The 15,102-nt window shown below is 46.8% G+C and overlaps 1 protein-coding gene across 1 annotated transcript in view; it reads left to right on the forward strand.

Annotated features, from left to right (window-relative positions):
* LOC149451999 (guanylate-binding protein 3-like) overlaps positions 1-15,102 on the forward strand; it is a 64,093-nt gene that overhangs the window by 17,809 nt on the left and 31,182 nt on the right. Inside the window, exons 4-6 of the mRNA XM_089689943.1 lie at positions 1,306-1,493; positions 13,076-13,333; positions 13,941-14,221. Coding sequence (XP_089546069.1) covers positions 1,306-1,493; positions 13,076-13,333; positions 13,941-14,221 — 727 coding nt within the window. The remainder of the gene's footprint in view (positions 1-1,305; positions 1,494-13,075; positions 13,334-13,940; positions 14,222-15,102) is intronic.

Genomic DNA, 15,102 nt, shown 5'->3' on the forward strand with positions numbered 1-15,102 from the left:
AATATACAGTGCGTACAGTATATCCATGTATATTGGTTTTAAAATTAATTTTGAAACACATTTTTTAGTCTTTATATAATACTTTTTTTTGTTTTGTTTTTTGATTTTTTAAAATAAATTGAGTGCGTTTTCAGTGTTTCACATAAAATCCCTTTTCTTAATAAATGTAACCAGATCCATATGAGATGGCAAGATATGAGACATTTGTACAAGCTTAGCCTGTCTCTCCTTACTTATCTATCAGTACCCATATTATACATCAGGTAAAAGAAAAACGAAAACATCATATATGCACTTAAAGAGTAACTCCACATTTATTGAGAAAAAACCATTCCCCTCTGAGTGATCTACTGTACATTACAGGAATTTTAAATGTTATTGCAGATTTCTACCTTTTGTTATTCCGAAAAAATAGCTGTTTGTTTCTCTGTGTCCATGTGCAGAGTGAATGTGTACACAGACCCCTCCAAAGCCCCCCCCCCTCCAAAAAAGAAATGCATAGCAGATCTTTGGAGGAGTCTATGTGCTTTTTTTTTTTCAAAAGAAGCTGGTAAGCAGGTTTTTTACATTTTGTTTCTCAAATATGAGGCCTCCCGGCATCGAGGCCCGCCCACCGAGATGCAGCATATTTGTGTACTCTCGGCACAAAGAGGTTAACCACTTTGGGGAGATTTACTAAAACTAGTTCACACAGTATCTGGTGCGGCTCTGCATAGAAACCAATCAGCTTCCAGGTTTTATTGTCAAAGCTTAATTGAACAAACTGAAGTTAGAAGCTGATTGGCTCCCATGCACAGCTGCACCAAATTCTGAGTGCTCCAGTTTTAGTACATTTATTTCTTTTGTAAATGTCAGGGCTTCAACATCACTTCTGTTCATCACAGAGATGCCCTTTTACAGACAGGATAAGAACCCCCCAGACATAGCATTTAAAGGATTTGGACATTTTTAATGTTTCGTTTTAAGCATTTGACAATAGTAACTGCCCCTGGCAGAACTGACCTATTGATTTTTTCATTTTCTTTGGTACATGTTCTCAAGAGCAGTGCCCACCCCCATGCTATTTTTTAGACACCTCCTTGCCCAGTAGTCAAGAAAATTTGAATTTGAATTTGACAGATTTGGCTCCCATTGATTTCAAATGGGTTCAGGTTCGGCATCTGAACTTCTTTGAAGTTTGCCAAACCCATGCCGAACCAAACCCAGGGCAGTTTGGCTCACTTCTAGTCCAGGGTTGTGGTGTGATTAATGTACAGGACCTACAAAGATAATAACATGACTTGTACATCCTTAACTCAGAATTAGTATTGTGGGGCAGCTGGTGGAAATGATTAAGGTAAAATCTAATGATAATGAGGATAACAAGAGGGAATTTTCCAGACACTTTCCTGCATTCATCTGGACGGTGAGAGATTTCACCTTGATGCTGGAGTCAGATGGAAGGAAGATCACAGAGGATGAGTACCTGGAGATTGCCCTGCGACCTCAGGAATGTGAGTAATAATATAGTGTTGTGTACCCATTAAAAAGCCGCTGGTGAACTTAGTCATAGTTCCCCAGTTGGAGCACACACAGCTAGGCACACAGCATTTTCTTCACTCTTCCACTGGCTCAAAGGAATAGTCTAGGGGTGTCTTTTTGGGTTTTATTGGAACAAATAACTTGGCTAAGATGTGGGAGCATGGGAAGACACAGATATGAAGAACTGAACACTCCTTAACTATCTTGCAACTATCAATGTACAATGTGTCCCACAGAATCTCTAATGCTGATGGCGACTATGAATTCTCCCAGAGACCAAAAGCTACACACATTTACTGACTCTCCAGCACATGGATCATCTACTCACCCAGCTCAGGATCATCGGTTGCCTCCTCCCGATATCCACCAGGCTCTTGACAGTGAGGGAGATGCAGGCTCACACCATCATAGGACAGTTGGACATGTTAGCCAAACTTCCTCCTGACTCTCTCCAGTGAGCGCTCTCTTCATCCAAACTGATTCCGAAACTAAACTTGTAAATAGCGCCACCAGCTAAGCCTAGCTGGGACATTGATATCTTTATAAAGGCTTCTCTAGTATTCCTGCCATAGGGGGAGAGGACCTGAACAGCTGTGTTGTCCAGCAGGACTGAACTCAGAAACACTGTACTTCTTCCTCAGGCCTTGGGCTATTTATGGACATGCAAACCTCCCCAGGTTTGGAGTACCGTAAATATTCAGGCTGCTTACTCCCACAATAATTCTACAATCCTCTAGAATACAGGGGAAATGAATCAGAGCAGCAGCATGTGAGCCACTGAGCAGATCTGAATATTCAACCCCTGCTCCTCTGATTACAGAGGAGCTAGCTAAATGTACAGCCTACACTAGTCTAGGAGGGTGGTACATCAGCAAATGTTGCAGGTTGGCTATCAATGGGTTTGTAAACTGGGTAAATACTAAAATACTGTGGAGTCAATTCACTAAGAGTTAAATACCGCTTAAACCTTTGCATTACAATAATTAATGTGCTGTCTATCTCGAAAGCAGGCAATTCGCTAAAAATCATGCATCGATTATTGCAGGTGTTCATTTCTTTTGTGGAATTAAACACTTTTTTTTACATCTTATTTTACTGTAGAGCAGATCTCTGGCTGCAATGGGAACTGAAACATTAAGGCCTCATGCACACTGGACATGATAAAAACACCAGGAACATTAGCTGTAGAATACTGCAATAAAAACGTGAATTTGTTTGCATTTTGTAGCGTCTTTGCATTAGCTTTTCAGTGTTTTTTCATTGTTTTTCAGCTTTTGCGTTTTTTAGCAAACTTATACTCCCACAAAATCTTCAGGCTCAAAAATGCTCATAAACACTGGATAGCCACGTTTTTTTAGCATCTGTCAGCTTTTATCTACGTTTTTCAGCTTTTATCAGCATTAGAGCATTTTTACAGTTAAAAAACTCCTCTTGAAACCCACTAGTTCTGGGTTTTTTTTTTTCCAACCAGAAAACACTCCTGCCAAAAAACGCTGATTAAAGCCTATGTGTACATGGACACATAGGATAACATGCTGGGGGGTTTATTAGCTATAGAAAAAAATGCCAAAAGCCAAAATCAGCCGCTGTAAAAATGTCCCGTGTGCGTGAGGATTTAGTAGTAGTATTGCTGCTCAGGAAAGCTGCTGCTAGCATCCTCAGTCCTCCTGCACACGGGATGTTTTTACAGCTACTGTTTTTGGCTTTTGAGGTTTTTTGCTACAGCTAGTAAACTCCCCAGCATGTTATCCTATGTGTCCATACACACAGAGACTGTAATCAACGTTTTTTGACTGGAAAAAACCCAGGACAAGTGGATTTATAGAGGAGTTTTTTAGATGAAAAAAGGCTCTAATGCTAAAAAATGCGGCAAAATGCCACAAACCGGCATTTTTGGACTTTTTTTGACCCCAAAAAATATTTTGTTCAGTCAATAAAACACTAAAAAACACAAATGCGTAAAAACGTGGGAAAACGCCACTAAGCGCAGCAAAATGCCGCTAAACGCTAATGCAAAGACGATAAAAAAAACTGAAAAACTCAAGTTTTAACGTGACTTTACACAGCTAACATTACCAGCGTTATTAAACATCCCGAGTGCATGAGGACTTACAACCAATGACTCTTCTCTGCCCTGCTCATTCATGTGTCAGCTGGAGATTCCTAGCTGACAGGTATATAAACAAAGGAATGAGGACAGTGTTTAAAAACAAATTGCTTGGGGGTTACCCCATAATTAGTACCAGACCATGTGGGTGTGTAATGAATTTTACAATGGACCCAACATAAAAAAAATGGAGTGAGGTCCCACCAAATTCCATTTCAGACCCTTATCTGATCATGCAGCATTGCAGACCAGGAATGAGGGGGGGGGGAGAGCTTGCTCCTTCCCTTCTGAACCATACAAGGCAACATAGACCTCATATGTAAAATATATTTTTCTATTGTAATAATAATATAATAATATAGTATAATTTTATTGTAATATATTATTTTTATATAATTTTTATACGCTTTTCAACTCGTAGTCAACATTTCTGTTATTTATATATTTAAATGTATGCATAAGACACAATTGTGGTAGGACCATGACTGCAACACTTGAGAGGCTATGGCATGTGTAATATAATCCTACTATGATGGAACCCTTCCTTGTCCCTGTTCCTGTGGGTGAATTTTTGCCATGAGCTTGTATGAGGTACAACTTAAATAAGCTGTGCTGTGTGTGTGTGTGGGGGGGGGGGGGGGGTAGTGCAGGGCTGCTGTTAGATACCACAGGGCCTCGTACAACCAACCTTCCAGGGCCACCCTCCCTACAAAACACAGGTTACTATGCTTCAGTTATGAATTAAAACAGTGAATGATCAGTAGCGAACGCTCATTGTGTTCATTCAGGAAGGAAAGGGGCTGGTAAATGTGACCTATTTACTATACCATTCCCACATTCTCCATGCTGAAGGATCCTATTGTGTGCTTTCAGCTGCCGATGGGAAGGAGCCCTGCAAGGGCGGGGGCACACAGGGGGGCCTGGGCAGCAGGGGGAAATGTATGGTGTACAGGGAGGGTGATAGGAGTGGTGGGGGGGTGGTTAGTGGAACTGATCCCCTTTATGACTCTCTATGCAGCAGCTGAAAGCCAGCGGGAGGGATAGGCGAAGAAGCCAGCTTTTAGCTGCTGCAGAGAGCCATACAGGGGACAGGTTTTGCCCCCCTGCCTTGCCGATCACTTCCCTGCCCACTTCTGATTGACCCAGCTGTCTGGGCCCCCCAGTTGCCCTGGTCCCCGTACAAGATGAATAGTGGCACTCCGACGGAAATATCCTAGACCTCGTCTTCTCCAACCGCTGCACTCCCCACAACCTCACTAACACCCCCTTCCCTCTCTCTGACCACAACCTGATTACCTTCTCTATCTCCTCGTCCTCCAACGCCTATCTCTCCAAATGTCACACTACTACCAGCCGTAACCTCTGCAATCTTAACCCTGCCCCCTCCACTCTGCAGCTGATCAACACCACGACCGCATCCTCCCCCTGTCCTGCCCCGACTTGGCTATGACCGCCTATAACAACGCGCTCTCAACAGCCCTTGACTCACTAGCGCCTTTAACCACATGCAACATCAGACCCCGACCGCTCCAGCCCTGGCAGACTGATCACACCAAAACTCTCAAACAACACAGTCGTGCCCTGGAGCGACTATGGCGCAAAACCAAATCCCAACAAGCCTTCACCCGCTACAAATTTGCCTTCCACACCTACACCTCCTCCTTCCATGCAGCCAAACAAGCCTACTTCCTGACCCTCATCAAGGCCCTCTCCTCCAATCCTCGCCGACTCTTCTCCACCTTCAACTCTCTACTCTCTCCACCCCCACCTCCACCCAGTACCTCACTCACTGCCCTTGAATTTGCCAATCACTTCAAAAACAAGATTGACACAATTCGCAAGGACATCGCTGCAACTCACACTCCCTCCAAACCTGTCCCCTCTCACACTGCTACCCCCTTATCCCCCCTCCCCCTCGACATAACCTGCAGGGACTTCGTCGCTGCTCAAACTCCCTCCAACCCCGTCTCCTCTCACACAGCTACCCCCTCATCACCCCTCTCCCACGGCCCCACCACTGCTCTGACCTCCACTCCACCCAACATTCCTCACACTGAAGCCCTGTCAAGAATGGACTCGCCAATAGTGGTGGGACTCACCTGCCTTGTGGGCTGCAGTACCAGGGCTGGCCAGCGGGTGCTCTCAACAACCAGAGGCTCACTCCTGCAATCAGCCATCACCTGGGGCTGATTGCAGGAGGTGTATTTAAGGAATGTCCAGACCTGCAGTCAGTGCCTTGTTGTACTGTTCGCTTGGCCCTGGTTTCCTGATCCTGTTTACTCCTGTCCTGACTCTGCTTGAACTCTGCCTGTACTGACCTCAGCTAGTCCTAACCACTCTCCCGCCTGCTCCTGGTACTCCGTTTGCCCGTTTGCTACCGACCCAGCCCGCCTGACTACTCTTTGTATTGTATGTATTGTTATCTGTGGGTGGTTTGGTTTGGTTTGTTTGCACTGTGTTTATGTTTAGTTTTGCACTGCGTTTTTGTATTGTTAGTCTTAATAAATTATATTGTTTACTATACCTAAAGCCTGCGTCTCCCTGTGTCAGTCCACACACTTCTGGTCATACCTAGATCCCTGACATTACAACAAGGCCATTCCTGACCAGAAGTGGCTGCACAGGGAAGCCATCTTGGCTTGTTGCTGGGAAGGATGGATCTTGATGAGGTTGTGTATTTGTCTCTGCTAGTGTTTGATGACAGAGATTATGCTTATCAGACTCTGAAGGAGTATCCCCGGGATGAACTGCTAGAATGTATAAGGATCGCTCATTGCCTAGTAGATCAGGGCACAGAGTTCTCTGAGGTGCAACCATTGATTCAGGCTTGTACAGTGTTGGCTTCATCTGGTACCCCCGAAAGCAGGGATGAATTTTTGCCGCCATTTAGTGCCGACCAGGTAGAGTCCCTGGTATGGTTATTTGAGGATGATGTGGATTGCTTCTTGGAGCGTTATTCTGCATGTTCACCACAGGTACTAAGAGATTGTATAAACGCAGTGCAGTCATTGACCAGACAGGCTTTGTGTAAGCTGAGCTTTGTTCAACCCATACTGCAGACATGGTCAGACTTGTTGCACCCAGCCTCAGTCAGCTTACAACGTCATTCCTCTGCTCAAGGCACTCTTCCTGCATCCCCAACAGCACCCCCAGTGACGACCCAGTATACTCTAACTACCACATATCAGTCCCCAGCTTCCACTCGCTGCACCTATCCTATCTTTAACCCTGTAAAGAAGTCCTCTGTAGAAACTGCTCCCTCCTCTGTTCCATCCCTCAGCTCTTCTCTGCCTACAGCTGCTCTATCCACTTACAAACCTGCGCTTACTTCCTGTGCTACAGTAACTAAAACCAGGAAAAAGCGAAAATTATTTCCAACCAATACCATCCTGCCAGTATCCAAACCGGTCAGCCTGCCGTCTGAGAACCCACCTTCCGTGGTTCAGCCAGGTGCCCCGCCGCCCACAATTCAGCCTGATACCCTGATGCCTGATGACCCAGTGTACCCTACCCAGCTTGATGTGTCTACCCAGCCTGATGGTCCTATTATGCCAGATGACTCGGTGCCCGCTGTCGAGCCAGACGATCCAATGCCTGATGACCCGGTGCCCACTGTCGAGCCAGATGACCCGATGCCTGATGACCCGGTGCCCGCTGTCGTGCCTGGTGACCCGATGCCCGCTGTCGAACCAGATGACCCAGTACCTGCTGTCGAGCCAGATGACCTGATGCCAGATGACCCAATGCCCGCTGTTGTGCCAGTTGACTCGGTGCCCGCTGTCGAGCCAGATGACCTGGTGCCCGCTGTTGAGCCAGGCGATCCAATGCCTGATGACCCTGTGCCCACTGTCGAACCAGATGACCCAGTACCCGCTGTCGAGCCAGATGACCTGATGCCAGATGACCCGGTGCCCACTGTCGAGCCAGATGACCCGGTGCCCGCTGTCGAGCCAGACGATCCGATGCCTGATGACCCGGAGCCCGCTGTCAAGCCAGATGTCCTGATGCCAGATGACCCGATGCCCGCTGTCTTGTGAGATGACTCGGTGCCCGCTGTCTTGCCAGATGACTCGGTGCCCGCTGTCAAGCTTGACGACCCGATGCCCGCTGTCTTGCCAGGTGACTCGGTGCCCGCTGTCTTGCCAGATGACTCAGTGCCCGCTGTCGAGCTTGTGGCTCGGAGCCCGCTGTCGTGTCAGTTGACTTGGTGCCCGCTGTCTTGCCAGATGACTCGGTGCCCACGGTCTTGCCAGATGACTCGGTGCCCACTGTCTTGCCAGATGACTCAGTGCCCGCTGTCAAGCTTGACGACCTGATGCCCGCTGTTCTGCCAGATGACTCGGTGCCCGCTGTCTTGCCAGATGACTCGGAGCCCGCTGTCCTGCCAGTTGACCCGGTTCCCGCTGTCTTGCCAGATGACTCGGTGCCCGCTGTCTTGCCAGATGACTCGGTTCCCGCTGTCTTGTCAGATGACTCGGTGCCCATGGTCTTGCCAGATGACTCGGTGCCCACTGTCTTGCCAGATGACTCGGTGCCCGCTGTCAAGCTTGATGACCCGATGCCCGCTGTTCTGCCAGATGACTCGTTGCTCGCTGTCTTGCCAGAAGACTCGGAGCCCGCTGTCCTGCCAGTTGACTCGGAGCCCACGGTCTTGCCAGATGACTCGGTGCCCACGGTCTTGCCAGATGATTCGGTGCCCGCTATCTTGCCAGATGATTCGGTGCCCGCTGTTCTGCCAGATGACTCTGTGCCCACTGTCTGGCCAGATGACTCAGTGCCCGCTGTCTTGCCAGATGACTTGGTGCCCGCTGTCGTGCCGGTTGACTCAGAGCCCGCTGTCGCGCCGGTTGACTCGGAGCCCGCTGTCATGCCGGTTGACTCGGAGCCCGCTGTCGTGCCTGGTGACTCAGAGCCCGCTGTCGTGCTCGGTGACTCTGTGCCCGCCGTCGTGCTTGGTGACTCAGTGCTCGCTGTTCTCCTAGATGCCTCGGTGCCTGCTGCTCCGCCTGATGGCCCGATGCCTGCTGCCCTGCCTGGTGGCCCGGTGCCCGCTGCTCCGCCTGATGGCCCGGTGCCCGCAGCTCCGCCTGGTGGCCCGGTGCCCGCTGTTCTGCCCGGTGGCCCGGTGCCCACTGTTCTGCCTGATGGCCCGATGCCCACTGCTCCGCCTGGTGGCCCGGTGCCCGCTGCTCTGCCCGGTGGCCCGGTGCCCACTGCTCTGCCTGGTGGCCCGGTGCCCTCTGCTCCGCCTGGTGGCCCGGTGCCCGCTGCTCCGCCTGCTGGCCCGGTGCCCAGCTTGATGTGCCTCCGCCTGCTGCCCAGCCTGATGTGCCAGTCTTTGATATCCCGCCAGTTACCGGACCCGGGCGGTGGAACATTTTGCCCATTTAGGACTCTTTGGAGCGTCCTGAGGCCGCTCCTTGAGGGGGGGGTACTGTCAGGAATGGACTCGCCAATAGTGGTGGGACTCACCTGCCTTGTGGGCTGCAGTACCGGGACTGGCCAGTGGGTGCTCTCAACAACCAGAGGCTCACTCCTGCAATCAGCCATCACCTGGGACTAATTGCAGGAGGTGTATTTAAGGAATGTCCAGACCTGCAGTCAGTGCCTTGTTGTACTGTTCGCTTGGCCCTGGTTTCCTGATCCTGTTTACTCCTGTCCTGACTCTGCTTGAACTCTGCCTGTACTGACCTCGGCTAGTCCTGTCCACTCTCCCGCCTGCTCCTGGTACTCCATTTGCCCGTTTGCTACCGACCCGCCCTGCCTGACTACTCTTTGTATTGTATGTATTGTTATTTGTTGGGGGTTTGGTTTGTTTGCACTGTGTTTATGTTTAGTTTTGCACTGCGTTTTTGTATTGTTAGTCTTAATAAATGATATTGTTTACTATACCTGAAGCCTGCGTCTCCCTGTGTCAGTCCTAGATCCCTGACAAGCCCCCTAAACACTCCACACCTTCGACCTTACTACCATTGAGGAGGTCTCCAAGGTCTTCTCTGATGCCCGCCTCACCACCTGCCCCCTCGACCCTATCCCCTCACAACTCCTACAAACTCCCTCCCCCTCCATCTTACGCTCCCTCACCCACATCTTTAATCTCTCCCTCTCTTCCGGCGCATTCCCCTCCCCTCTGAAGCATGCACACATCACCCCCATACTTAAGAAGCCCTCCCTAGACCCCAATGACCCGAACAACCTCAGACCCGTCTCCTTGCTCCCATTCACATCCAAACTCCTCGAGCGCTTAGTTTACACCCGCCTAAGCTCTCACCTCAATGACAACAAAATCCTCGATCCCCTACAGTCCGGCTTCCGTCCCCTACACTCTACCAAAACTGCCTTACTCAAACTCTCCAACGACCTGCTAACCGCCAAAGCTAATGGCCACTACTAAGTCCTCATGCTCCTTGACCTCTCCGCGTCCTTCGACACAGTCGACCACCCCCTCCTCCCCAAAAAACTACACTCCCTCAGCCTCAGAAATTCTGCTCTCTCCTGGCTCTCATCCTACCTGTCAAAACGCTCTTTCAGCGTTACCTATAACGCTACCACCTCCCCCTCACTCCCCCTCTCTGTTGGGGTCCCTCAAAGCTCTGTCCTCGGGCCCCTTCTCTTCTCCATCTACACCTCCTCCCTTGGCTAACCCATACACTTTCACAGCTTCAACTACTACCTCTATGCCGACGACACACAAATCTATCTCTCTGAACTGAACGACATATCAGACTGGATGTTGCTCCACTTCCTTAAACTGAACCTCTCCAAAACCAAGCTCCTAATCTTCCCCCCAGCCTGCTCACCACCCCCCATTGACTTCTCCATCACATCCAACAATGCCACCATCAGACCCGCCCCGCAGGCTAGAGTACTTGGTGTCATTCTGGACTCCAACCTATCCTTCCAGCCCCAAGTCCAATCATTAACAAACTCATGCAGACTCCACCTCCGCAACATCGCCAAAATCTGCATGCTCCTAACATCAGAAACCACTAAACAGCTCATCCACTCCCTCATCATATCACGACTCGACTACTGCAACTCCCTCCTCACTGGCCTGCCTCGCCACAGGCTATCCCCGCCTGAGTCGATCCTGAATACGAAAATGCCAGACTCATTCACCTTACCAACCGCTCCGTTTCCGCCACCCCCCTCTGTCAATCCCTCCACTGGCTTCCGATTGCGCAACAGATCAAATTCAAAATCCTAACACTGACGTACAAAGCTGTCCACCATACTGCCCCCAATTACATCACCGACCTAATATCCAAGTACCACCCAACACGCACACTCCGCTCCTCACAAGACCTCCTTCTCTCTAGTTCCCTGGTCTCCTCCTCTCATGCCCACCTCCAAATACCCTGAGGTTTACACCATAGTGGAGATTAAATTAGGCCCTTTTCAGAGAATATATAGTCTCCTGTGGGAGACTATAGAAGAATTTGAGCTAGATCACTCTTTAGATCCTACCCCTTTACCAATTAAATGGGAAACTTTGAAGTGTGTTATACTGGGTAAATTAATCCAATTAGGTTCAAGGTTAAAAGGGGACAGATCAGCTTGAATTGCCACATTATTGGATAATATCTTCGATTTACAACAGCGACATAAGGCAGATGTGGACCCTACGGTATATCAGGAACTAATCAGGAAAAGAGGGACATGATACTCCCTCTTGGATAAGTCTTATATACGTCACCAGGAGCTGACGAAGCGTTATATTCAAGAACTTGGAAATAAATCAGATACCACTTTAGTTCACTTTGTGCGCAAATAACAGACATGCACCTATATACAAAAAAATACTTCTCCGAACTGAGAATTGTCTATACTTCAGAACATATAGCTAGAGCATTCCATAAATACTATCAAGAGTTGTAATATTTAGCTACATTGGACTCCAAAGGTGTAAATGTTGATTCAGCTAAGAAATTGATAGAGTATATTCAGACAACAACATTACCTACTCTCTCTGGGGAAACACTGGAATCATTAGCTGCTCCATTTTTGGTGACAGAGATAATGAAGGTGATTGGGAGATTGCCCCTGGGGAAGATCCAGGTCTGGATGGTTTTACAAGTAGCTTGTATAAGGTTCTTCAGGAGCAACTGTCACCAATCTTATAAAATACTTTTAATGCAATATCTGGGACTTGCCTATTTCCAAGACAAGCTCAAGAGGTCCATTCAACTATCATACCAAAAGAAGGCAAAGATCCTGCGCTCTGTCCTAGTTATCATCCAATTTCACTAATAAATAATGACATTACAATCTATGCCAAAATTATTGCTGATCGTCTAAATCTCTTATCCCTTATCTTATTCATTTGGACCAAGCAGGGTTTGTTTTTCAAAGAGAAGCAAGGGATAATGCCATTAAAGTCCTTACCCTAAATGACTATGCAAAAAAAGTAAAATACCTCTTTCTCTCTTTTAGCAGTAGATGCTAAAAAGTGCTTGATTATTTAGAGTGGTCGTTTATGTCAGCAACATTGACTCAGATAGGGATACCCGAAAATCTGTTAACAAAGATACCAGCATTACATCGGCCCCCGACAGCAAGGGTAAGGGTGAATGGTATTTTGTCAGATCCTATAGATCCCCTATCACCGGTTTTGTATATTCTGGCTATGGAACATCTTGCTATAGCAATTAGAAAGTATTATACAGTAGAGGGTTATGAGTAGGGGAAATCGAATGTAAAATGGACTTGTTGGTTTCAAACATTGATATAAGAATTCAAAGAGTTTGCTAGAGTAAGTAATTTCAAAGTAAATGCTCATAAAACGGCAGTGCTTAATTTGAACATATCTTGTGAGATCATGGATGCCTCTAAAAAAGGTTTTCCATTTCCACCCCATGCAATTTGGATAGGAATTACATTCCTGTTCAAATCGCATGCTAATCTTTGCGGTGCAATTTGCATCCAATAACGTATTGCGGATTCCATTGCACATCAGGAGTATTAATGTATTGCGGATTCCATTGCGTATCAGGGGTATTTTCATGAGAACTCATGAAAATACTTGTATCGGCACCGATACTCCAATGACAAGAAGGGAATTTGATTCACCTATAGAGAGGTCGCCTTATTTCCTGTTGTGTTTAAACCCAAAAAAAGTTGCTTTGCATCGCCTTTACATTTTGATACATGACACATTGGGGTTTATTTACTAAAGCTGGAGAGTCCAAAATCAGACTCCCTTCTGCATAGAAACCAATCAGCTTCCAGGTTTCATTGCCAAAGCTTCATTGAACAAGCTGAGGTTAGAAGCTGATTGGTTTCTATGCAGAAGGGAGTCTGATTTTGGACTCTCCAGCTTTAGTAAATAAACCCCATTGTGTTTTGGAAATTGCAACTCATTCTATGTAAAAATATCCTTTTTGTGATGTCTTTTCTTTATTACTGGCATTCTTTGTTTCTGATTGTGCATTATTCTATTCTTTAAAGCCGAGAGTACAGAGGAGACCTCAAATATACAAGAGCGCAATCGCTGCCAAGATGCCGTCCGGATGTATTTCAACACCCGCAAATGTTTTATTTTCAACCCTCCATCTGGAGATATACAGGTTCTTCAGAGGATGGATGAGGTTTCGGAGGAAGAGTTCACCCCTAGCTTCAGGGCTCAGTGTCAGAAATTCCATGAATACATTTACAAAAATGGTGAAGTTAAACTCTTGGATGATATAAAACCCGTGTCTGGAGAAAGTGAGTTTATCTCCTATAAGAGAGTAGAGACAAAACAAAAAAATAAAAATAAAAATGTCAGTATGTATACCGTCCTTTGTAGACACTATAACTTTCACGTAAACCAATCAATTTACACGTATTGGGATTTACTGGATACGTTTTATAGCAAAAAGTAAAAAATATTTTTTTTTAAATTGTTGACCTTTTTTTGTGTATAGCACATACAATAAAAAACTCACAGGTGATCAAATACCACCAAAAGAAAGCTCTATTTGTGGGGAAAAAAAGGACATAAATTTAATTTATGTATAGAATTGCATGATCGCGCAATTGTCAGTTAAAGTAATGCAGCGACGTATTGCAAAAAATGGCCTGGTAAGGAAGGGGGGTAAATCCTCTAGGGGGCGAGTATTTAAATGTGATTTTTGCAAGTATGCAGTATGCACGAGTCAACTATTTATAATTGATTATTTTTTTTGCAGTGTTATTTAAGAGTTAAGCCACTAAGGAGGGGTAATTTTGATAAAATATTGGCTGAGATTTATAGCCAAGTTAGCTCCTCCAGCCTTCAATGGATGTAATGGTTAAGCACTTATTTTCTCTTTTACATATTTCCTATGTATAGTACTGGGACAGCTAGTGTCTAAATACACAGAAGCCATCACTTCTTCCAGTGTTATGTGTATAGAGGACACTGTGATGAGTATATCAGAGATGGAGAACAAAGAGGCTGTCCGGGTGGCAACTGAGCACTATGAGAAAGAGATGAAAGAGAGAGGAAAATTCCCCACAGAGACACTGGAGGAGTTTACAGAGATGAGCGATCAGTGTCAGGAAGAAGCTATTCAGATGTTTACAGACAAGTCCTTCAATGACTTTGATGTTTCTTTCCATGCACAGTTTATGGTGAGAATGCTTTTCTTTTATGACCATCATATATACTGTATAATGTATATAGTCAGGGATTTTCACCCGTGCAGGTTGAGGGGTTCTGGGGTGATATGACAAAAGGGGAAATTTTCCTAGGATTTTTAAGTCCTGGTATAGGACCCAAATTATTATTATTATACAGTATTTATATAGCGCCAGAAAGGTTTGCTCAGCGCTGTACATTTTAGTGGGGGACAGTACATGAGACAATACAGTAACAAAACAAAACACGAGGGGTTCGAGGGCCCTGCTCCTTGGAGCTTACAATCTAGGAGGGAGGGGATAGTGGTACAGGAGGAAGTGGCTGTGGGGGATGGAGTGGTAGGAGCAGTGGAGGAGAACTGCTGTTAGGTGAGGGTGGGGTAGGCTTCCCTGAAGAGATGGGTTTTCAGGGTGCGCCTAAAGGTGAGGAGGGTAGGTGACAGTCTGATGGATTGGGGTAGTAAGTTCCAGAGGATGGGGGAAGTCCTGGAGAAGTCGGAGCGGAGAGTACGTGTTGGGTGGTATTTGGGTATCAGGTCGGTGAGGTAGTTTGGGGCAGCATTATGAATGGCTTTGTATGTCTGTGTTAGTAGTTTGAATTTAATGTGTTGGGCAATTGGGAGCCAGTGGAGGGATTGGCAGAGGGGGGTGGCAGAAGCGGAGCGGTTGGTAAGGTGGATGAGTCTGGCCGCTGAGTTCAGGATAGACTGAAGCAGGGATAGTCTGTGTTGGGGTAGATCAGTGAGGAGGGAGTTGCAGTTGTCCAAACGTGAGATAATAAGGGAGTAAACGAGTTGTTTAGTAGTGTCTGGGGTTAGGAACTGATGTATTTTAGAGAAGTTGCGGAGGAGGAGCCTGCATGAGTTTGCCAGCGA

The sequence above is a fragment of the Staurois parvus genome, unplaced genomic scaffold, assembly GCF_062004578.1.
Source record: "Staurois parvus isolate SC_StPar_1 unplaced genomic scaffold, SC_StPar_1.0 ptg000503l, whole genome shotgun sequence".
NCBI classification, from domain to species: Eukaryota; Metazoa; Chordata; class Amphibia; order Anura; family Ranidae; genus Staurois; species Staurois parvus.